This window comes from Panulirus ornatus, chromosome 58, assembly GCF_036320965.1.
Source record: "Panulirus ornatus isolate Po-2019 chromosome 58, ASM3632096v1, whole genome shotgun sequence".
Classification (NCBI taxonomy): domain Eukaryota; kingdom Metazoa; phylum Arthropoda; class Malacostraca; order Decapoda; family Palinuridae; genus Panulirus; species Panulirus ornatus.
The window spans coordinates 28660195-28684449 of record NC_092281.1 but is presented as its reverse complement, the minus strand read 5'-3'; the positions used below and the strand labels follow the sequence as shown (position 1 = coordinate 28684449).

Sequence of the window (24255 nt, the reverse complement as noted above, 5' to 3'; positions counted from 1 at the left end):
TTATCCCTGGCCTTCCATGCCTTCCTTGCATGCATCATTCCACACTTTCTTCCCCTATTTCTCTCCCTCTAGTACTATCATACACTCTCCGTGTAAACTAGTCTTTCCACTTGCCCAGACCACCTCAAAGTAATATATTGCATTTCACTCACTCTACCACTTATTAATTCATTCCTTTTGCATTCCTTTCATAACAAATCCCATATACTTCCTAATTTCTTTATACATTCCATCTAGTCATATCACATGCCCCCTCCAAATAACTCATTTCTTTGCCTGGATTTTTTACCTCTGTGACTCATTCTTTGTCGATGTTCGGGCTGTATAGGTCAGGGATGGGAGGACTACATTGTCCCTTAATCCTTTCTTCATTTCCATACTTACACCTCTACCCTTCATTGTTATTCTGTTAAAGGACCCAGTGACTTTTCTACCTAGTCCTACTTTTTCCCTTATCTCTCCTTTCATATCATCAAACTTACCCAGATAGCTCCCAAATACTTGAATTGTGGCGCCTCTTCCAGTCATTCTCCCCATATCTCTTTAACACAATTTAGTGCACTTTCTGTTCTCACTATGTAGGGCTTTGCAAAATCTGTACCTTTACCCAGTTTCCTATGAAACACAATTATTTTGATTTTATTCGCATCTCCCTCCAACCACTTATGCTAATATATCATGAAACATACCTACAGCCTTTTGCATTTCTCACTCTTGGCAATCAATACTATATCATCTGTAAACAGGCTTGTCACTATCTTCCATACCTCCCCATCAAACTCCATCTACATGCTTTTTCCCTAGTTTTGCTTTCATCTCTTATCACTCCATTCATATTTTTGTTAAAATGCCAAGATGACATTGCACAGGCTCCTTCCTCTCATACACATGCATTTTCTCCTCCAGAGAATGCTTTCACACCATCCAACAGTTGTCCCCTACCCCATATATCTTGCACACATCCCATAAAACATTCCACTCAACTCTGTCATACGCTTTCTCCAGATCCATAAAAGCTGCATACAGCTTCGTCCCTTTATTAGATACATTTCCACAGTCATTCTCACCACAAAACTCTGATCCACATATCCCTTACCTTTCCTAAAACCCCATTGCTTGTCACTTATTCTGTTTTCAGTCACTTCCATCTGTTAGTTAGCTCTCTTGCAAACACTTTTCCTGGTATACTTAACAGAATTATTCCCATAATTGTTACATACATCCTTAGCACCTTTTCCTTTGAATAAAGGAGCTGTTATAGCTTTCATCCAGTCCTTTGGTACAATTTTCTGCTTCTTTTCAAAATTACATAGTAAATGCATTCATTGTCACCCAATCTCCTTCATGCTCCAGGATTTCAGCTGTTGTACCATACACTCAAGATGCCATTCTTACCTTCAACCTCATTTTTGCCCTTTTTACCTCCTTTCTTGCTATAGATCACTGCGCTTGGATCCTTTTACCTTCCATCCTCCTTGGCCATGCTTGTAACAACTAGTGTCTCACCTTCCCTCACATTCATCAGTTCTTCAAAATACTCTTTCCATCTTCCTTTCACTTTGTACTTTTGTTTTAGCCGCTCCCTTTCTTTACTTCTCACATTCACATTTTCACTCTTACATCCACATCTTTTCCCTTTTTTTCCTCCTGGTACAAATTCTTATTTTCCTTCAATTTTTTCCTTAACTTTCTCCCAAAATCTTCTTCTACTCATTTTTGCTTTCCTCTATCAACCTCTTAACACTCCATTTATACATTTTATAAAGTACCTTCCTCCCTTGTTGAACTTCTGCTGGTACATTTCCGTCAAGCAATATACCACATCCCTTTTTCTCTTTTTGCATCTATCTGGGATGCCAGCTCCAACTGGAACTCCCCCATGGGGATGGCCATGGCAATAGTCTCTCCATAACTAGAGAACTCCAGTGCCACTTCATAGCCTTCCGAGCCTCACCCTTACCAAGCCACTAGCAGGGGCTAATTCTAGTGCAGTATTTGCAGAAGCTCTTTTTTTTTTCACCTTTCTCTCCAACATGATTTTTAATCTCATCCATTCCCCATGCATTTCCACATTTATTCTTATATCTCACAACCTTGTACCCAACTACTAATTCTACAACTATAGCAGTCTTTCTCCCAACATTTTTAACACTTGTTTCACACATGACTGCATCCCAACATTTACTGTCCTTTCATCTAAACTGTGTTTCACCCTCCTTTCATAACCCTTCTATTTACATTTGTCTCCTTCCTTTCCAACACCTTTACTTTTCAATTCTTCCTCACACCATACCTCTTTTCTCTGACTTTCTCTGATCCTCACCTTTGCAAGAGCTGCAAAATGGTCAAAGAGTTGCCATAGAATCCTCTCACATCTGTAGTACCAGCACAACCTTTCTCAGCCTTTCCTATACTGCCATATAATTAGTCTAACCTTTTTTTGTTTCTTCTCTTCCATAATTTATCATCCAAGTATATCAGTGAGTTTTCTTGTGCTGAGAAAAGGTATTTGCACGGAATGCCCTCCCTCAGCACAAGATACTTTACATCCTCATTTACTCCAGGCACTCCACATTACCAACTACATATCTCACTAATTTCATCACATCCCACCTTCGAATGATATCACCCATTAGAACCACCTTTCTCTTCTCAAACTCATTTATGCAGTCATTTCAATTTCTCCAGAAACCCTTCATTTCATCCTTACCTCATACAGTTGTCATGTTCTCAGGAGCATGTATGCATATCCATGCATACTTAACATTTCCAGTCTATCCTTTCACCCACTTTATTCTTGGGCCTTTCCTCCCATGCTTTAGAACACCTTTCCATATTCTTTGTGACAGCACAATTGCTTACCCTTCTTTCCTTCATCTTTGATAATTTTCATTCATTCCTGTCTAAACCGCTCCTCCTTCCATGCTCTCCCTCATTTTTCATTCATCATTTCCATTTTGACTCCATACACCATGCCTAATAGTATGGGTTTCCTTAGTCCCCAGCACATCCAAACTATTTATTTATTTTTATTATACTTTGTCGCTGTCTCCCGCGTTTGCGAGGTAGCGCAAGGAAACAGACGAAAGAAATGGCCCAACCCCCCCTATACACATGTATATACATACGTCCACACACGCAGATATACATACCTACACAGCTTTCCATGGTTTACCCCAGACGCTTCACATGCCCTGCTTCAATCCACTGACAGCACGTCAACCCCGGTATACCACATCGCTCCAATTCACTCTATTCCTTGCCCTCCTTTCACCCTCCTGCATGTTCAGGCCCCGATCACACAAAATCTTTTTCACTCCATCTTTCCACCTCCAATTTGGTCTCCCTCTTCTCCTTGTTCCCTCCACCTCCGACACATATATCCTCTTGGTCAATCTTTCCTCACTCATCCTCTCCATGTGCCCAAACCACTTCAAAACACCCTCTTCTGCTCTCTCAACCACGCTCTTTTTATTTCCACACATCTCTCTTACCCTTACATTACTCACTCGATCAAACCACCTCACACCACACATTGTCCTCAAACATCTCATTTCCAGCACATCCATCCTCCTGCACACAACTCTATCCATAGCCCACGCCTCGCAACCATACAACATTGTTGGAACCACTATTCCTTCAAACATACCCATTTTTGCTTTCCGAGATAATGTTCTCGACTTCCACACATTCTTCAAGGCCCCCAGGATTTTCGCCCCCTCCCCCACCCTATGATCCACTTCCGCTTCCATGGTTCCATCCGCTGCCAGATCCACTCCCAGATATCTAAAACACTTCACTTCCTCCAGTTTTTCTCCATTCAAACTCACCTCCCAATTGACTTGACCCTCAACCCTACTGTACCTAATAACCTTGCTCTTATTCACATTTACTCTTAACTTTCTTCTTCCACACACTTTTCCAAACTCAGTCACCAGCTTCTGCAGTTTCTCACATGAATCAGCCACCAGCGCTGTATCATCAGCGAACAACAACTGACTCACTTCCCAAGCTCTCTCATCCCCAACAGACTTCATACTTGCCCCTCTTTCCAGGACTCTTGCATTTACCTCCCTAAGAACCCCATCCATAAACAAATTAAACAACCATGGAGACATCACACACCCCTGCCGCAAACCTACATTCACTGAGAACCAATCACTTTCCTCTCTTCCTACACGTACACATGCCTTACATCCTCGATAAAAACTTTTCACTGCTTCTAACAACTTTCCTCCCACACCATATATTCTTAATACCTTCCACAGAGCATCTCTATCAACTCTATCATATGCCTTCTCCAGATCCATAAATGCTACATACAAATCCATTTGCTTTTCTAAGTATTTCTCACATACATTCTTCAAAGCAAACACCTGATCCACACATCCTCTACCACTTCTGAAACCACACTGCTCTTCCCCAATCTGATGCTCTGTACATGCCTTCACCCTCTCAATCAATACCCTCCCATATAATTTACCAGGAATACTCAACAAACTTATACCTCTGTAATTTAAGCACTCACTCTTATCCCCTTTGCCTTTGTACAATGGCACTATGCACGCATTCCGCCAATCCTCAGGCACCTCACCATGAGTCATAAATACATTAAATAACCTTACTAACCAGTCAACAATACAGTCACCCCCTTTTTTAATAAATTCCACTGCAATACCATCCAAACCTGCTGCCTTGCCGGCTTTCATCTTCCGCAAAGCTTTTACTCCCTCTTCTCTGTTTACCAAATCATTTTCCCTAACCCTCTCACTTTGCACACCACCTCGACCAAAACACCCTATATCTGCCACTCTATCATCAAACACATTCAACAAACCTTCAAAATACTCACTCCATCTCCTTCTCACATCACCACTACTTGTTATCACCTCCCCACTTGCGCCCTTCACCGAAGTTCCCATTTGCTCCAAACTATGACTTTTAAAATTCTCTATAAGCTACCTCCTTTTACTGTCACCAGTCTTCCCATTGACATTTAGAGCCTTCACCCTCATCCCTTTTACTACCAGGCTGAACAGATGGACTCCAGTGCTGCTACTGTGTAATTAGTGCCTCACTCTTGAATGGCCACTAGCAAAGGGCAGTGTATCTTTTATAGTCTTGCAGAATATACCATGAGATTCAGAACACTTTTGGCAAAAAAATTTTCCCCAAAACACAAATAAGTTTTCATAGCAAAAAGATGCCTTGGGTAGACAAGCCAACAATTGTTAGGTTAATTCTATTTTTTTTTTTCATACTGCTTGAAAGACTTGAAATCCCATGGTGGGAAAGGAAAACAAACTAGGTTGATAAGGGGTTGAAACTGGTATTACACCTGTACTTCCCATCTGTCCCAAAAATTAAAGTCTTACTCACACCCAGGTTTATCCTCCTGCTCTTACATGCATCATCAGAGTGGCCAAATGTTTCATCCAGTGAGCTCTCTGCTTCACACAAGGGTCATACTGGAAGTGGAAAGGGAGGAGGACAGCACCAGCTTATGCTAAACAGACTCCAAAATTGACCTGATCCGTTGTTGATTGAATATCAGTATGAGCATATATTGATTGATGAGGATGGGAAAGAAGACCTCAATATGATTTTTATCTGACAAGAAATAAGTTTTAGGATTTTGTTTAAGAAGGATTTGGGCATCAACATCATCCCTAACCTGTTGTCAGAGCCTCGTACGAGGAGACCAGCCAAGATATCAAACTGTCTTCTGACAATTGTTAGAGAAGTTATTCAGTTATATGGATATGTAAATATTTAGCAAGCTTCATATCTTACATAAGGTCAAAACCAAAATATGCTTCTCACATTTGGTTAACACACCTCATGAAGCATATAGAACTAATAGAGTAGGTTCAAATCAAGGTAATGAAAATGGTACCAGAGTTAAGAGAGTTGAGTTATGGTTAAAGACTAAAGGCTGTAAATTTACCCACCTCAGAAGAGAGAAGAGTGAGTGGTGACCTTCTCACAACCTTTTAAGTTTTTAAAACAGGATGATGACATGGATAGTGAACAGTTCTTTGAGAGTTATAGGGATTCAGCAACCATATGACATGACATGAAATTAAGCAAGAAACTTGTTAAAAAGATTGTAAATAAGTACTTTTGTAATATATGTGTGGTGAATGAATGGAATAAGATGATGGAGGGCATGGTTAATGCAGACAGTATTCATAGATTTGGAAGTTTTATGATGGAAGAGAATGTAAGAAATGGACCTCCATGGATGTAAAACTCCTTCCCTGTACAATACAGCTGACAGCACAGTTTCAACTAGACATAGCTTTTGCAATTTTTATTGTTTCGTTTTCATTTAGCAAGTATATTACCATGCTATCGTAACAGCCATGGTAAATTTACACAAACATGAAAACACAGTTTGCCTTCAACAGACAGCCTAAATTTAAGTACTGTTATGAGTACTGTATTTCATGTCATAGATGAAAAGATAGTATGAGTGTATTGCAAAATAAATGTGGGAGCACCTAGATATAAACGGGCTTTGTGTCTATTTGACAAGTGTGTTGCAAATCCTAGTACTAGTGAGAGGTCCCAGAAGGTTTCCTCTTCTACAGTGTGAAAATAGATTTGCTTTGCATGGCCTTTTTTTGCAAACAAAAAACCTGTATTTTTGAACATTCAGCATATGTGATGAGCATATCCCTTGTCTTGCAACAAAATCTCTTTGTACCTATAGATAGACACCCTTCTTCTTGCCCTTCCCCATAGTTGAGTAAGGGAAGAAAGGGGAGAATTCATGTGGACAAGATTGGTGTAGAATGCCTAATTAGCAGCATAAAACTTTTATGTAACAGTTATCTAGGATAAGAAATAGATTAAATGGTGATATTGTGACTATTGTTTCATGTCCTGAGGGTGTAGTTTTGTTAAGAACGTGGATTAATAAACTGGAAGCTTTAAGATGTACCTGATATGTTGTATGTTCAGTGTGTTATGGTTTTTCATCATTTTTGAACTGGTAGTTGTCTGAGGAAAAACTATAAATAAGTATATAAACTAATTTTTTTTTTTTTTTTTTTTTTTTTTTTTTTTGTCGCTGTCTCCCACGTTTGCGAGGTAGCGCAAGGAAACAGACGAAAGAAATGGCCCAACCCACCCCCATACACATGTATATACATACGTCCACACACGCAAAATATACATACCTACACAGCTTTCCATGGTTTACCCCCAGATGCTTCACATGCCCCGATTCAATCCACTGACATCACGTCAACCCCGGTATACCACATCGCTCCAATTCACTCTATTCCTTGCCCTCCTTTCACCCTCCTGCATGTTCAGGCCCCGATCACACAAAATCTTTTTCACTCCATCTTTCCACCTCCAATTTGGTCTCCCTCTTCTCCTTGTTCCCTCCACCTCCGACACATATATCCTCTTGGTCAATCTTTCCTCACTCATTCTCTCCATGTGCCCAAACCATTTCAAAACACCCTCTTCTGCTCTCTCAACCACGCTCTTTTTATTTCCACACATCTCTCTTACCCTTACGTTATAAACTATATATAAGTATATATACAAATCCATTTGCTTTTCTAAGTATTTCTCACATACATTCTTCAAAGCATTTATGTAGCATTTATGGATCTGGAGAAGGCATATGATAGAGTTGATAGAGATGCTCTGTGGAAGGTATTAAGAATATATGGTGTGGGAGGAAAGTTGTTAGAAGCAGTGAAAAGTTTTTATCGAGGATGTAAGGCATGTGTACGTGTAGGAAGAGAGGAAAGTGATTGGTTCTCAGTGAATGTAGGTTTGCGGCAGGGGTGTGTGATGTCTCCATGGTTGTTTAATTTGTTTATGGATGGGGTTCTTAGGGAGGTAAATGCAAGAGTTTTGGAAAGAGGGGCAAGTATGAAGTCTGTTGGGGATGAGAGAGCTTGGGAAGTGAGTCAGTTGTTGTTCGCTGATGATACAGCGCTGGTGGCTGATTCATGTGAGAAACTGCAGAAGCTGGTGACTGAGTTTGGAAAAGTGTGTGGAAGAAGAAAGTTAAGAGTAAATGTGAATAAGAGCAAGGTTATTAGGTACAGTAGGGTTGAGGGTCAAGTCAATTGGGAGGTGAGTTTGAATGGAGAAAAACTGGAGGAAGTGAAGTGTTTTAGATATCTGGAAGTGGATCTGTCAGCGGATGGAACCATGGAAGCGGAAGTGGATCATAGGGTGGGGGAGGGGGCCAAAATCCTGGGGGCCTTGAAGAATGTGTGGAAGTCGAGAACATTATCTTGGAAAGCAAAAATGGGTATGTTTGAAGGAATAGTGGTTCCAACAATGTTGTATGGTTGCGAGGCGTGGGCTATGGATAGAGTTGTGCGCAGGAGGATGGATGTGCTGGAAATGAGATGTTTGAGGACAATGTGTGGTGTGAGGTGGTTTGATCGAGTGAGTAACGTAAGGGTAAGAGAGATGTGTGGAAATAAAAAGAGCATGGTTGAGAGAGCAGAAGAGGGTGTTTTGAAGTGGTTTGGGCACATGGAGAGAATGAGTGAGGAAAGATTGACCAAGAGGATATATGTGTCGGAGGTGGAGGGAACAAGGAGAAGAGGGAGACCAAATTGGAGGTGGAAAGATGGAGTGAAAAAGATTTTGTGTGATCGGGGCCTGAACATGCAGGAGGGTGAAAGGAGGGCAAGGAATAGAGTGAATTGGAGCGATGTGGTATACCGGGGTTGACGTGCTGTCAGTGGATTGAAGCAGGGCATGTGAAGCGTCTGGGGTAAACCATGGAAAACTGTGTAGGTATGTACATTTGCGTGTGTGGACATATGTATATACATGTGTATGGGGGGGGGTTGGGCCATTTCTTTCGTCTGTTTCCTTGCGCTACCTCGCAAACGCGGGAGACCGACAAAGTATAATAAAAAAATAAAAAAAAAATAAGTATATATTAGGTTATTAGGTACAGTAGGGTTGAGGGTCAAGTCAATTGGGAGGTAAGTTTGAATGGAGAAAAACTAGAGGAAGTAAAGTGTTTTAGATATCTGGGAGTGGATCTGGCGGCGGATGGAACCATGGAAGCGGAAGTGAATCATAGGGTGGGGGAGGGGGCGAAAATCCTGGGAGCCTTGAAGAATGTGTGGAAGTCGAGAACATTATCTCCGAAAGCAAAAATGGGTATGTTTGAAGGAATAGTGGTTCCAACAATGTTGTATGGTTGCAAGGTGTGGGCTATGGATAGAGTTGTGCACAGGAGGGTGGATGTGCTGGAAATGAGATGTTTGAGAACAATGTGTGGTGTGAGGTGGTTTGATCGAGTAAGTAATGTAAGGGTAAGAGAGATGTGTGGAAATAAAAATAGCGTGGTTGAGAGAGCAGAAGAAGGTGTTTTGAAATGGTTTGGGCACATGGAGAGAATGAGTGAGGAAAGATTGACCAAGAGGATATATGTGTCGGAGGTGGAGGGAACGAGAAGTGGGAGACCAAATTGGAGGTGGAAAGATGGAGTGAAAAAGATTTTGTGTGATCGGGGCCTGAACATGCAGGAGGGTGAAAGGCGGGCAAGGAATAGAGTGAATTGGATCGATGTGGTATAGCGGGGTTGACGTGCTGTCAGTGGATTGAATCAGGGCATGTGAAGCGTCTGGGGTAAACCATGGAAAGTTGTGTGGGGCCTGGATGTGGAAAGGGAGCTATGGTTTCGGGCATTATTGCGTGACAGCTGGAGACTGAGTGTGAACGAATGGGGCCTTTGTTGTCTTTTCCTAGTGCTACCTCGCACACATGAGGGGGGAGGGGGATGGTATTCCATGTGTGGCGAAGTGGCAATGGGAATGAATAGAGGCAGACAGTGTGAATTGTGTGCATGGGTATATATGTATGTGTCTGTGTGTGTATATATATATGTGTACATTGAGATGTGTAGGTATGTATATTTGCGCGTGTGTATGTACATTGTGTATGGGGGTGGGTTGGGCCATTTCTTTCGTCTGTTTCCTTGCGCTACCTCGCAAACGCGGGAGACAGCGACAAAGCAAAATAAATAGATATAAAAAGTATATGATGTAAATCAATGGAAAATTTTGAATGAAGATAGACTTTCTGATTGTATTTCAGATTGGGTTCCCTGGTCCAGGCCCAGCTCAGTCAAGTGATGGTCCATTAGGCAATATTGCATCTAGTCTAAACAACTTAAACCTCAGTGGTGCTGGTGTGTCTTCCTCAATTTTCCCAACCCCTGCATCATCTTCCATGAGCAGCCTTGGTGGTTTAGGATCTCTTGGGACAGCACCAGGTTCACCAGGCCGACCTCTAGGACCTTCAACTGCTTCAGGAACTTCACAGTCTCCTCTGTCCTCTATTTTACCAGCATTACAGCTGGGACCTCCACATCCAGCTGCAGTGGGATCTCAACTTCCCACACTCCCTACTTCTTCCATCATTTCATCTTTACGGTCTCATTCAGTGCAACCCACTGTTGCACCAGCAAGACAAAGTGAGTTTCTACAATAAGCAAGATGAGTTTTAGATATAACTTAGCATTAGCATTTTTATGTTAAAGAAATATGTGTGCATAGAAAGCAAGTAAGAAGTATCATAGATATGATTTTGATGTATTTATACAAATGCTTTTATTACTTTGTGGCTTCAATATTAATTGAATTATTAATGAGAAGTTATGTATTGAAATATTTTCAACTAGATATTGAATTTAACAAAACCTTTTTCCTTCAGTGGATATGTCTCAGATTTTTGACATGCCCCAGCTGGTGAGCAAGGAAGTGGAGGATGAAGCTAATAGCTACTTCCAGCGTATTTACAACCACCCTCCACATCCTACTCTTTCTATTGAAGAGGTGAGTGTCACTTACTTTTTTTTTTTGCATATTTGGTTGCCATTTTTCTCATATAATGCACTGAAACCAGAGCCTACCTATTCATAGCCAAGCCCCGCAGACCTTTCCATGGTTTCCCTTTACAACTTCATATGCCCAAGTCCAGTCCATTGACAGCACATCTCTTATTTAGTTTCCCTCCTCTTTGTTCCCTCCTCAGCCAAAATGGATATCCTTTTAGTCAGCTTATTCTTACTCATCTCAGTATGTCTTAACCATTTTAGCATACCCTCTTAAGCTCTCTCATACATACTCTTTTTTTTTTTATTTTTATTTTTTGTCGCTGTCTCCCGCGTTAGCGAGGTAGCGCAAGGAAACAGACGAAAGAATGGCCCAACTCACCCACATACACATGTATATACATACACATCCACACACACAAATATATATACCTATAAATGTCAACATATACATATATATACACACAAGGACATATACATATATACACGTGTACATAATTCATACTGTCTGCCTCTATTCATTCCCATCGCCACCTCGCCACACATTAAATAGCAACCCCCTCCCCCCTCATGTGTGCGAGGTAGCGCTAGGAAAAGACATCAAAGACCACATTCATTCACACTCAGTCTCTAGCCGTATGTAATAAATGCATGGAAACCACAGCTCCCTTTCCACATCCAGGCCCCACCGAACTTTCCATGGTTTACCCCAGATGCTTCATGTGCCCTGGTTCAATCCACTGACAGCACGTCGACCCCGGTATACCACATCGTTCCAATTCACTCTATTTCTTGCACGCCTTTCACCCTCCTGCATGTTCAGGCCCCGATCACTCAAAATCTTTTTCACTCCATCTTTCCACCTCCAATTTGGTCTCCCACTTCTCCTCGTTCCCTCCACCTCCGACACATATATCCTCTTGGACAATCTTTCCTCACTCATTCTCTCCGTGTGACCAAACCATTTCAAAACACCCTCTTCTGCTCTCTCAACCACACTCCTTTTATTACCACACATCTCTCTTACCCTATTATTACTTACTCGATCAAACCACCTCACACCACATATTGTCCTCAAACATCTCATTTCCAGCACATCCACCCTCCTGCGCACAACTCTATCCATAGCCCACGCCTCGCAACCATACAACATTGTTGGAACCACTATTCCTTCAAACATACCCATTTTTGCTTTCGGAGATAATGTCCTCGACATTCTTCAAGACTCCCAGAATTTTTGCTCCCTCCCCCATCCTATGATTCACTTCCGCTTCCATGGTTCCATCCGCTGCCATATCCACTTCCAGATTTCTAAAACACTTCACTTCCTCCAGTTTTTCTCCATTCAAACTTACCTCCCAATTGACTTGTCCCTCAACCCTACTGTACCTAATAACCTTGCTCTTATTCACATTTACTCTCAACTTTCTTCTTTCACACACTTTACCAAACTCAGTCACCAACTTCTGCAGTTTCTCACGTGAATCAGCCACCAGCGCTGTATCATCAGCGAACAATAAGTGACTCACTTCCCAAGCTCTCTCATCCATGACAGACTGCATACTTGCCCCTCTTTCCAAAACCCTTGCATTCACCTCCCTAATAACCCCATCCATAAACAAATTAAACAACCATGGAGACATCACACACCCCTGCCGCAAACCTACATTCACTGAGAACCAATCACTTTCCTCTCTTCCTACACGTACACATGCCTTACATCCTCGATAAAGACTTTTCACTGCTTCTAACAACTTGCCTCCCACACCATATATTCTTAATACCTTCCACAGAGCATCTCTATCAACTCTTATCATGTGCCTTCTCCAGATCCATAAATGCTACATACAAATCCATTTGCTTTTCTAAGTATTTCTCACATACATTCTTCAAAGCAAACACCTGATCCACACATCCTCTACCACTTCTGAAACCACACTGTTCTTCCCTAATCTGATGCTCTGTACATGCCTTCACCCTCTCAATCAATACCCTCCAATATAATTTCCCAAGAATACTCAACAAACTTTTTTTTTCTTTTTTTTTTTTTGTTGCTGTCTCCCGCGTTTGCGAGGTAGCGCAAGGAAACAGACGAAAGAAATGGCCCAACCCACCCCCATACACATGTATATACATACGTCCACACACGCAAATATACATACCTACACAGCTTTCCATGGTTTACCCCAGACGCTTCACATACCCTGATTCAATCCACTGACAGCACATCAACCCCGGTATACCACATCGCTCCAATTCACTCTATTCCTTGCCCTCCTTTCACCCTCCTGCATGTTCAGGCCCCGATCACACAAAATCTTTTTCACTCCATCTTTCCACCTCCAATTTGGTCTCCCTCTTCCCCTCCACCTCCAACACGTATATCCTCTTGGTCAATCTTTCCTCACTCATTCTCTCCATGTGCCCAAACCATTTCAAAACACCCTCTTCTGCTCTCTCAACCACGCTCTTTTTATTTCCACACCTCTCTTACCCTTACGTTACTTACTCGATCAAACCACCTCACACCACACATTGTCCTCAAACATCTCATTTCCAGCACATCCATCCTCCTGTGCTCAACTCTATCCATAGCCCACGCCTCGCAACCATACAACATTGTTGGAACCACTATTCCTTCAAACATACCCATTTTTGCTTTCCGAGATAATGTTCTCGACTTCCACACATTCTTCAAGGCTCCCAGAATTTTCGCCCCCTCCCCCACCCTATGATCCACTTCCGCTTCCATGGTTCCATCCGCTGCCATATCCACTTCCAGATATCTAAAACACTTCACTTCCTCCAGTTTTTCTCCATTCAAACTTACCTCCCAATTGACTTGACCCTCAACCCTACTGTACCTAATAACCTTGCTCTTATTCACATTTACTCTCAACTTTCTTCTTTCACACACTTTACCAAACTCAGTCACCAGCTTCTGCAGTTTCTCACATGAATCAGCCACCAGCGCTGTATCATCAGCGAACAACAACCGACTCACTTCCCAAGCTCTCTCATCCCCAACAGACTTCATACTTGCCCCTCTTTCCAAAACTCTTGCATTCACCTCCCTAACAACCCCATCCATAAACAAATTAAACAACCATGGAGACATCACACACCCCTGCCGCAAACCTACATTCACTGAGAACCAATCACTTTCCTCTCTTCCTACACGTACACATGCCTTACATCCTCGATAAAAACTTTTCACTGCTTCTAACAACTTGCCTCCCACACCATATATTCTTAATACCTTCCACAGAGCATCTCTATCAACTCTATCATATGCCTTCTCCAGATCCATAAATGCTACATACAAATCCATTTGCTTTTCTAAGTATTTTCCTACATAAGTCTTTTTTCTAGCTCACTTACTCGCACACATGAGGGGGAAGGGGATGGTATTCCATGTGTGGCGAAGTGGCAATGGGAATGAATAGAGCAGACAGTGTGAATTGTGTGCATGGGTATATATGTATGTGTCTGTGTGTGTATATATATATGTGTACATTGAGATGTATAGGTATGTATATTTGCGTGTGTGGACGTGTATGTATATACATGTGTATGGGGTGGGTTGGGCCATTTCTTTCGTCTTTTTCCTTGCGCTACCTCGCAAACGCGGGAGACAGCGACAAAGCAAAATAAATAGATATAAAAAGTATATGATGTAAATCAATGGAAAATTTTGAATGAAGATAGACTTTCTGAATTTGTTATTTCAGATTGGGTTCCCTGGTCTGGACCCAGCTCAGTCAAGTGATGTCCATTAGGCAATATTGCATCTAGTCTAAACAACTTAAACCTCAGTGGTAGCTGGTGTGTCTTCCTCAATTTTCCCAACCCCTGCATCATCTTCCATGAGCAGCCTTGGTGGTTTAGGATCTCTTGGGACAGCACCAGGTTCAACCATTTTCCGACTCTAGGACCTTCAACTGCTTCAGGAACTTCACAGTCTCCTCTGTCCTCTATTTTACCAGCATTACAGCGGACCTCCACATCAGTCTGCAGTGGGATCTCAACTTCCCACACTCCCACTCTTCCATCATTTCATCTTTACGGTCTCATTCAGTGCAACCCACTGTTGCACCAGCAAGACAAAGTGAGTTTTACAATAAGCAGATGAGTTTTAGATATAACTTAGCATTAGCATTTTTATGTTAAAGAAATATGTGTGATAGAGCAGGTAAGAAGTATCATAGATATGATTTTGATGTATTTATACAAATGCTTTTATTACTTTGTGGCTTCAATATTAATTGAATTATTAATGAGAAGTTATGTATTGAAATATTTTCAACTAGATATTGAATTTAACAAAACCTTTTTCCTTCAGTGGATATGTCTCAGATTTTTGACATGCCCCAGCTGGTGAGCAAGGAAGTGGAGGATGAAGCTAATAGCTACTTCAGCGTATTTACAACCACCCTCCACATCCTACTCTTTATATTGAAGAGGTGAGTGTCACTTACTTTTTTTTTTTTTTTGTCGCTGTCTCCCGCGTTTGCGAGGTAGCGCAAGGAAACAGACGAAAGAAATGGCCCAACCCACCCCCATACACATGTATATACATACGTCCACACACGCAAATATACATACCTACACAGCTTTCCATGGTTTACCCCAGATGCTTCACATGCCCCGATTCAATCCACTGACAGCACGTCGACCCCGGTATACCACATCGCTCCAATTCACTCTATTTCTTGCACGCCTTTCACCCTCCTGCATGTTCAGGCCCCGATCACACAAAATCTTTTTCACTCCATCTTTCCACCTCCAATTTGGTCTCCTACCACCTGACACATATATCCTCTTGGTCAATCTTTCCTCACTCATTCTCTCCATGTGCCCAAACCATTTCAAAACACCCTCTTCTGCTCTCTCAACCACGCTCTTTTTATTTCCACACATCTCTCTTACCCTTTCATTACTTACTTGATTAAACCACTTCGCACCACATATTGTCCTCATAACATTTCATTTCCAACACATCCACCCTCCTTCGTACAACCCTATCTATAGCCCATGCCTCACAACTATATAGCATTGTTGGAACTACTATTCCTTCAAACATACCCATTTTTACTCTCGAGATAACATTTTCCCCTTCCACACATTCTTCATCACTCCCATAACCTTTGCTCCCTCCCCCACCCTGTGACTCACTTCCACTTCCATTGTTCCATTCGCTGCTAAGCCAACTCCCAGATATCTAAAGCACCGCACTTTATCCAGTTTTTCTTCATTCAAACTTACATCCCAATTAACTTGTTTCTCAGTTCTACTAAACATAATATCTCTCAACTTTCTCCTTTCTTACACTTTTCCAAACTCAGTCACCCACTTCTGCAGTTTCTCACACAAATCAGGCACTAGAGCTGTATCATCGGCGAACAACAATTGACTTACTTCCCAGGTCCTCTCATCCACAACAGACTGTATACTCATCCCTCTCTACAAAACTCTTGCATTTACCTCCCTAACCACCCCATCCATACACAAATCAAACAACCATGGGGGTCATTACACACCCTGTCGTAAACCACTATTCACTGGGAACCAGTCACTCTCCTCTCTTCCTGCTCAGACACATGCCTTGTGTCCTTGATAAGAACTTTTCACTGCTTCTAGCAGTTTACCTCCCTCACCATATACTCTTAAAACCTTCCACAAATGATCTCTATCAACCCTATCATATGCCTTCTCCAGATCCATAAATGCAACATAGAAATCCATTTGTTTTTCTAAGTATTTCTTGCATACATTCTTCAAAGCAGACACCTGATCCTCACATCCTCTTCCACTTCAGAAACCACATTACTCTTCCCCATTCTGATGCTCTGTACTTGCCTTCACCCTCTCATTCAATACCCTCCCATATTATTTTTCAGGAATACTCAACAAACTTATGCCTCTATAGTTTGAACTCTCATCTTTATTCCCTTTGCCTTTGTACAATCAATGGCACTGTATTCATTCTGCCAATCCTCAATCACTTCAACAAGGTCCATTCATACATTGAATATCCTTACCAACCAATCAACAACACAGTCACTCCCTTTTTTAATGAATTCCACTGGAATACCATCCAAACCCACCACCATGCAGGATTTCCTCATCTGTAAAACTTTCAATACCTCTTCTCTGTTTAGCAAACCATTCTCCCTGACCCTCTCTCTTCGCACACCACCTTGACCAAAACGCCTGTTGTCTGCCACTCTTATCATCAGACACATTCAGCAAACCTTTTCATTACTCACTCCATCTCCTCACTCCATTACTACCTGTTATTACTTCCCCACTTCCCCCCTTCACCGATGTTCCTGTTTGTTCTCATCTTACGCATGTTATTTACCTCCTTCCAAAGCATTTTTTAGTCTCCCTAAAGTTTAATGATGCTCTCTCACCCCAAATCTCATTTACGCACTTCTTCAAACCTTACACCTTACTCTTGAACTCCTGCCACTTTCTTTTATACATCTCCCAGTTATTTGCACTCCTTTCTTGCTAGTATCATCCAAATGCCTCTCTTTTCTCCTTCACTAACAACTTTGCTTTCTCATCCCACCTCTTGCTACCCTTTCTGATCTGCCCCCCCCCCCTCCCACCTTTCTCATGCCACATGCATCTTTTGCTTAAGCCTTCACTGCTTCCCTAAGTATATCTCATTCCTCACCCACTCCCGTAATGCCATTTGCTCTCAGCTTTTGCCATTCCACACTCAGTCTCTCCAGGTACTTCCTCACATAAGTCTTTTTTCCTAGCTCACTTACTCTCACCACTCTCTTCTCCCCAACATTCTCTTCTTTTTTTGAAAACTCTACAAGTCTTCATCTTCACCTCCACAAGATAGTGATCTAACATTCCTTCACATACCTCTCTCAGCACATTAATATTCAAAAGTCTCTCTTTTTCACTCCTATCAATTAACATGTAATCTTTTGTGACCATAATTCCCAATTACCATGAGAATTTAAATTCTTCCAATTTATCTTAAAACTGTAATCCCCCATTATCAGTATTTTCCTTCTCTAAGAAATGCATATTTTGTTGCTGTTAGTACCATCCTGATTGTTCTTTTGTTGTTGTTTTTGTTGTGATTTGTTCTTTTGTTGTTTTTGTTGTTATATATTTGTTTTAAATTGTATACATTTGTTTGTAATTACCGATTTATGATTGCCTATTTGTACTTAACAGGGAGTTTCACACTTTTAGGGCCCCATCATTTTAGCATTCCCTTCAGTCATACATCTTGAATGTTTGTATGCAGTTTGCATGTAACATGTCTTCAGTCATTTTAATCCATTCACTTATTCTTATAATGTAGAAGTAATGTCTACATCATTCTTGACAGGTTTCTTTCTTAATTAAATGTTATATCCTCTCCCTACATCTCAAAAAACTCTTCACTGCCCCTGTCAACATTCTTTTTTAAAAACAAAGGTTGTGATTAAGTCACTTATCATGCTTCTCTTCTAAGGTGGGTTAATTTAAGGCCTCCATCTTTTCCCTGTAATTCAGCTCTCCCAATTCCTGTACCATCTTTATTGCTCTCCTCAGAACCTTCCTTGTTTGCTTTTTTGCTTCTTTAGGTGTGGTGACCAAACTTGAGAAGCATATTCTAGTTTTGGCTTTACGCAAGATTTGAAGTTTGCAGAATATTTCTCTACCCTCAAACTTGAATCCAGTGGCAATATTTAATTGCAGACAGTATGTATCCGTAACTTTTCTCCTTGGGTGGAACTCTGGCAACAGATGAGGAAAGAAGTCAACTCTATTGTTTTTCTGACATCAATTCTTGCTGCTTAATTCTTGCAAGGCGATAATTATATTGAGGCCTTCTTTTGTTTTGGCCCATCCACATCATTTAATCTTTACTTAGGGTGATCTTCATCATCCATGAGTCATACCATATTTGGAGTCTGTCAGGGTCTTTATATGTAAGATGTTGCAATCCTCCATGCTTTTCATTTTCCACATGACCTTTGCATTATCTGCAAATACATTTAGGTAGTTGTTACCTTTTGGCATGTCATTCACATTGATTAAGGAAAGCAATGGTCTGAGAACAAAAGTCTTTGGTGCTCTGCTGGTGACCTCAATGCATTTAAGAAGGCTCCTCTGACATGCATTATTCGTTCTCTTCCACTGAGATGATCTTTTATCCACTGGAGTCTTCCCCATATTCTTACATGGTAATCTAACTTTTTAATCAGGCTCCCATGCAGTAGTATTAAATGCTTTCTAACAGCCCAGATACAAATAATCCACCTAGCTCCCCTTTTGTCTAAGACAGAGATCACTCTGTTGTAGAAATATATGAAGTTTACTACATATAGCTTCCTTTCCCTAAATCCATTTGCTCTCTTTGTATCTTTTCCAGAATTGTATAGACCGCAGTCTGCAGGGAGATTGGTCTGTAGTTCTTTCTCTTCCTCTTACTGGTCTTCTTTTTCAAAGATAGGTTTGACATTTGCCCTTTACCATAACCTTGCCACATTGCCATTCTCCTTCAACATCTTGAATAGTATTTAAGGAGGTTTCTCATGTGTATATGCACATCTTCGTTAAGTATTGGTGAAATTTGATTGTGACCACGTGCTTTGTAAGATTCAAGAACAAAGTATTCTGTTGATGTCTTTTCTAGGTATTTCGATTCTTTCCCAACTTCCTTCCCATTGTGTTTCATTGATGTTGGGGCTGTAATGTAATTAACTGTCAAAGTACCACTGAAATTGTTATTCAGTTCCTCACTGACCCTTACTTTACCCTCTACAGTCCTCCTTCTGAATCCCTTAGCTTGATTAGCTGCTTTTTTAAGTGACAGTTTAATATTGATGAATTGTTGGACAGTTTTGTATTTTCTCTTGCCTTGTCCACAGTAGTCAGTTTAAATGTTAAGGTGCTCCTTTATTCTTATCCTGTTATACTCATTCCTTGCTCACTTATACCTTACAAATGCTGACTGGAAGGAATGTCGCTTATATCATCACCTTTGCAAGTCTCGTAACTTTTATTTTCCCCATTAGGGGAGTGTAAATTTTCTAAGAAATTGTTCAGTTGAGACAAAGAATAAGGTTCCCTAATTGGATTATCACTAAACAGGGAAATTATATCATTTGTCACATCATAGGTCATTCTGTTAAAGGAATTTGAATATAATGTACCAAAATTAATGTTGTACATAGGAATATAACAAGCACAACTAGGTGAAATTCAATGCTTTATATTGATAAAAAGCCAATGAATTGATGAATTTTCTTCAGAAGAAAATATTATTCCCTCTTGTTAAATCGATGAAGTTTGGCATATTGAAAAGATTGTATGATGTTAAAACTTTAGTAGAGAATTGCCATATACTACAGATGTAATAAATTAATGGTTAAATCTTTCTCCAGGTTTTGGATATGCTTAAGAAGTTTCATGAATCCAGTAACAAGCGAGAGCGGGAGGTATATTCTTGTATGTTAAGGAATCTTTTCGAAGAATATCGTTTCTTCCCAACTTATCCAGACAAAGAGCTCTTCACTACTGCACGTCTCTTTGGTGGCATCATTGAACAAGGTCTAGTCGAGTAAGTTTAACTCCTTGAATCCTTAAGCATATGCTCTTTATTAGCATATACTGTTTATTAGGGATCTTACTATTACCTGTATCAGTATATCTACATAGTAAGTTGATAGATATGAGTTGATAAATTTTCATTGGTAGTATTTCAATAGAAGGTTGGAATGAAGCAGAGAGAAATGGCCTGTTGGATGATGAATTGGTTGGATTCCATATTCATGGTGGTGTGTTAATGAGAAAGCAGAGACCTACATCAGACCATTGGCAGATGGAAAAGTAGATCATGGTTCCTTGGGTGTATAGGAATATTATCATTGCTTTATCCCATGATTCTAATTTATCTAGGCATTTAGGAGTAAATGTCTGGTATTAAGAAAAATGTTGCTGAATTTTGTAGTTGTTCAGCTTGTAAGAAATTAGGAAAACCAAGTATGATTTTCATCCAGCTTCACTAAAACCTGTTCTAGCTTTTGGCAGACCTTTTAGTAAAACGATAATTTATTGTGTTGAACATTTTCCAAAAACTTGAAGTGGAAATGATTTATTGTTGACTATCATGTGTTTATCAGTCCACTTTGCCAAAGTGATTCCACTGAGGAGTATCCACTCTAAAAAGATTGTAAGAGAGTTGAATATTTTTTGTGGGTAGGTTTGCCAGAAGTAATTCAGTCAGATCATGGGAGCAATTTTACTTCCACTATGTTTAAGAAAGTTTTGACAGGACTTCACATTGAACAGTCTTTCAAGATCATACCACCATCAAACAAAGTCAGAGTAGTTTATAATGGTTCCATTTAACATTAAAGAAAATTCTGAGAATGTATTTTGAACAACTTGAAATTGATTGGGATGAGGGTGTCCCATTATCTCTGTTTGCCTTGAGAGACACTATGCAGGAGTTAACAATGTGATTTACCCTATTTGAGCTTGTTTTTGGTCATGATGTGAGGGGCCATTGAGTGTGTTGAAGGAAAAGTGGCTAGGTAGTGATGACTCTCCAAATCTGCTGAGTTATGTGTGTGATTCGAAGAGCAGATTGTTATGAGCTCATGAGCTGGCCAGTGAGAACCTAAAGGAGTACCAGGATGACATGAAAATCTGGTATGATCAGAATGCTAGAGCTTGAGTGTTCCAGCCAGGAGAGAAGGTGTTAGTGTTATTGCCAGTGCAAGGTAACCCTCTCAAAGCAAGGTATAATGCTTCATGGGTAATAGAAAAAAAAATAGATTTTATAATATGATAAACATCAAGAAGAACTAGCATGTCATGTTAATTTGATGAAGCCTCATTATGAGAGAAAAGTGGAATGTGAAAGGAAAGATAATAAAGTGAGGAAATAAGTGAGTTGTGGATGTTTAAAGATTGAAGATGAGAAATTTGTTGGTCAGATGATGATACGCTAAGTCGGTTTGAGGATAAGATTTTGAAAAACTCTGAGATATTTTGTAAGTTTGAAAGTAAGCTTAACCATTTAGACATTGAACAAAGATGTGATATAATGGAAATCATAAAGGAGTATGAATAATTATTTCCTGGTGCCTCCAGATGAATTAGTGTTGTAATTCATGATGTTGAGGTAGAAAATATTCCTCCAATTAAATAACATCCTTATTGAGTGAGTCCGAAGAAAAGAGGAATAATGAAAAAGGAGGTAGAATATATGCCTAAGCATGATTTGTTAGAACCAAGTAACAGCCCTTGGAACTCACCTTGTGTATTAGTTCCTAAACCTGATGGTACTTATAGATTTTGTACTGACTATAGGAAGGTCAACATTGTCACCAATAGAGTTGATTCCTCTATTGACCAAGTGGGAGATGCGAGGTTGTAATTTCGATGTGGTGAAAGGATATTGGCAAGTAGTCGTAATTGAGAGGGTGAAAGCCACTCAGCATTTGTAACCATGGATGGGTTATATCAGTATAAAGTGTATGGTAGAGGGAAAGGAATACTTCCAACATGTTCCTTGCATACTATTGAAAGGGACTATGAGGGACAGGAGAGAGGGCCTGGAAACCCTTCTCTGCTTGTGTTTCAGTTTTTAAAAGTTAGAACAGGAGGAGGAGCCAAGTGAGGAATACTGATCCTCCTCAAAGACTTAGGCTGGGATGTTTGAATGTGTTTGCATGTAACCAAGATGAGAAGGTAGGTAATGTTTAAGAAAGGGTCTTGTGTGAAGCAAAGCTCAAGGGTAAGGGGTTAAATGGTTTGGGAATGTCTTACTGGTAAAGTTGGTTTAGTATAAGGTTGAGAGGGAAGGAAAGGGTAACACAACTGCTGAAGGATGAGTTCCGTGAAATCATGGAAGTGAGACCCAGACTGATATTGGTAAAAATGAAAGTGGATGACAAGAGGAGGGTTATTATTAGTGCTGACCACAAGAAGAATGAAGAAGAGGCAAGTGTTTCGGGTTATGGGGTCTTCAGTAAGACGAATGGAAATAAACAGCTTATGGATTTTTTTGCTGAAAAAGGATTGGTGACTGGGGATACCTTATTTAAAAAGAGGGACATGCATAAGTATATGAGTAGGAAATATTGTAAGCAGGTATTATAGGAAAATGTATTAAGTTGCAGGCATACACAAGTGAGACTATTGGTTTTGAATGTTCTAAGGTGCTTCTAGTGGGATGTATGATCATTGAGTTGAGGGTGAAGATTTATAGAGGCTTTTGTAAAAGAGGAAAGATATGGGTGAAAATAGGGTGGTAAATATAAGTGAGCTTGGAAAAGAGAATTCTGTGAAGAGATAACATGATGGATTGAGTAAAATGGCAGAAAGTGAAAGTAAACAAGGCAAGGGAAGTGATTGAGGAATGGGAGGTACTTAGGATATCAGAGCTTTCAAGAGAAGTTTGTGGGATGCAGAAGGTGGAAATTGGGCAGGTGAGAAAGGGTAGTGAGTTGTGAGAGGATGAATTTAAGTTGTCAGTGAAAGTAAAAAAAAAAAGAGATATTAATGTTCGATACTAACAGGGAAGGAGTGCGTGTTATGGTATGAGGTCAATTGGACGGTTTAGGGGTTCAGAAAGAGGGCAATTGAGAGTTAGGGTGAGTAGGAATCATCAGACTGTAGGGAGAATAAGAATTTTGGAAGGAGCTTGGTAATGAGAAAAACTAGAAAACAGATTGGGAACATTTGAACAAATAAGGCCATTTTTTTTGTCTGTTCCTGGCACTTATTCACTAAAATGAGGAATAGTGAACATGACAGCTAAAGACTGAGTGTGAACTTTGTCTTTTCCTGGTGCTACCTTGCTGGGTTGTATGTGTGCTATTTCCTCTGTGGTGGGGTGGTGACAGGAATGGATGAAGGCAGCAGGTATCAATATGTACATGTATATATATGTGGAATTTATTAAAAAAGGGGGTGACTGTATTATTGACTGGTTGGTAAGGTAATTTAATGTATGTATGACTCATGGTGAGGTGCCTGAGGATTGGCGGAATGCATGCATAGTGCCATTGTACAAAGGCAAAGGGGATAAGAGTGAGTGCTCAAATTACAGAGGTATAAGTTTGTTGAGTATTCCTGGTAAATTATATGGGAGGGTATTGATTGAGAGGGTGAAGGCATGTACAGAGCATCAGATTGGGGAAGAGCAGTGTGGTTTCAGAAGTGGTAGAGGATGTGTGGATCAGGTGTTTGCTTTGAAGAATGTATGTGAGAAATACTTAGAAAAGCAAATGGATTTGTATGTAGCATTTATGGATCTGGAGAAGGCATATGATAGAGTTGATAGAGATGCTCTGTGGAAGGTATTAAGAATATATGGGGCAAGTTGTTGGAAGCAGTGAAAAGTTTTTATTGAGGATGTAAGGCATGTGTACGTGTAGGAAGAGAGG

The 24255-nt window shown here is 40.5% G+C and overlaps 1 protein-coding gene across 1 annotated transcript in view; it reads left to right on the top strand.

Moving 5' to 3' along the window:
- Not1 (CCR4-NOT transcription complex subunit 1) overlaps positions 1 to 24255 on the top strand; it is a 560605-nt gene that overhangs the window by 220911 nt on the left and 315439 nt on the right. The window contains exons 14-16 of the mRNA XM_071695617.1: positions 10096 to 10474; positions 10714 to 10835; positions 20242 to 20417. Coding sequence (XP_071551718.1) covers positions 10096 to 10474; positions 10714 to 10835; positions 20242 to 20417 — 677 coding nt within the window. The remainder of the gene's footprint in view (positions 1 to 10095; positions 10475 to 10713; positions 10836 to 20241; positions 20418 to 24255) is intronic.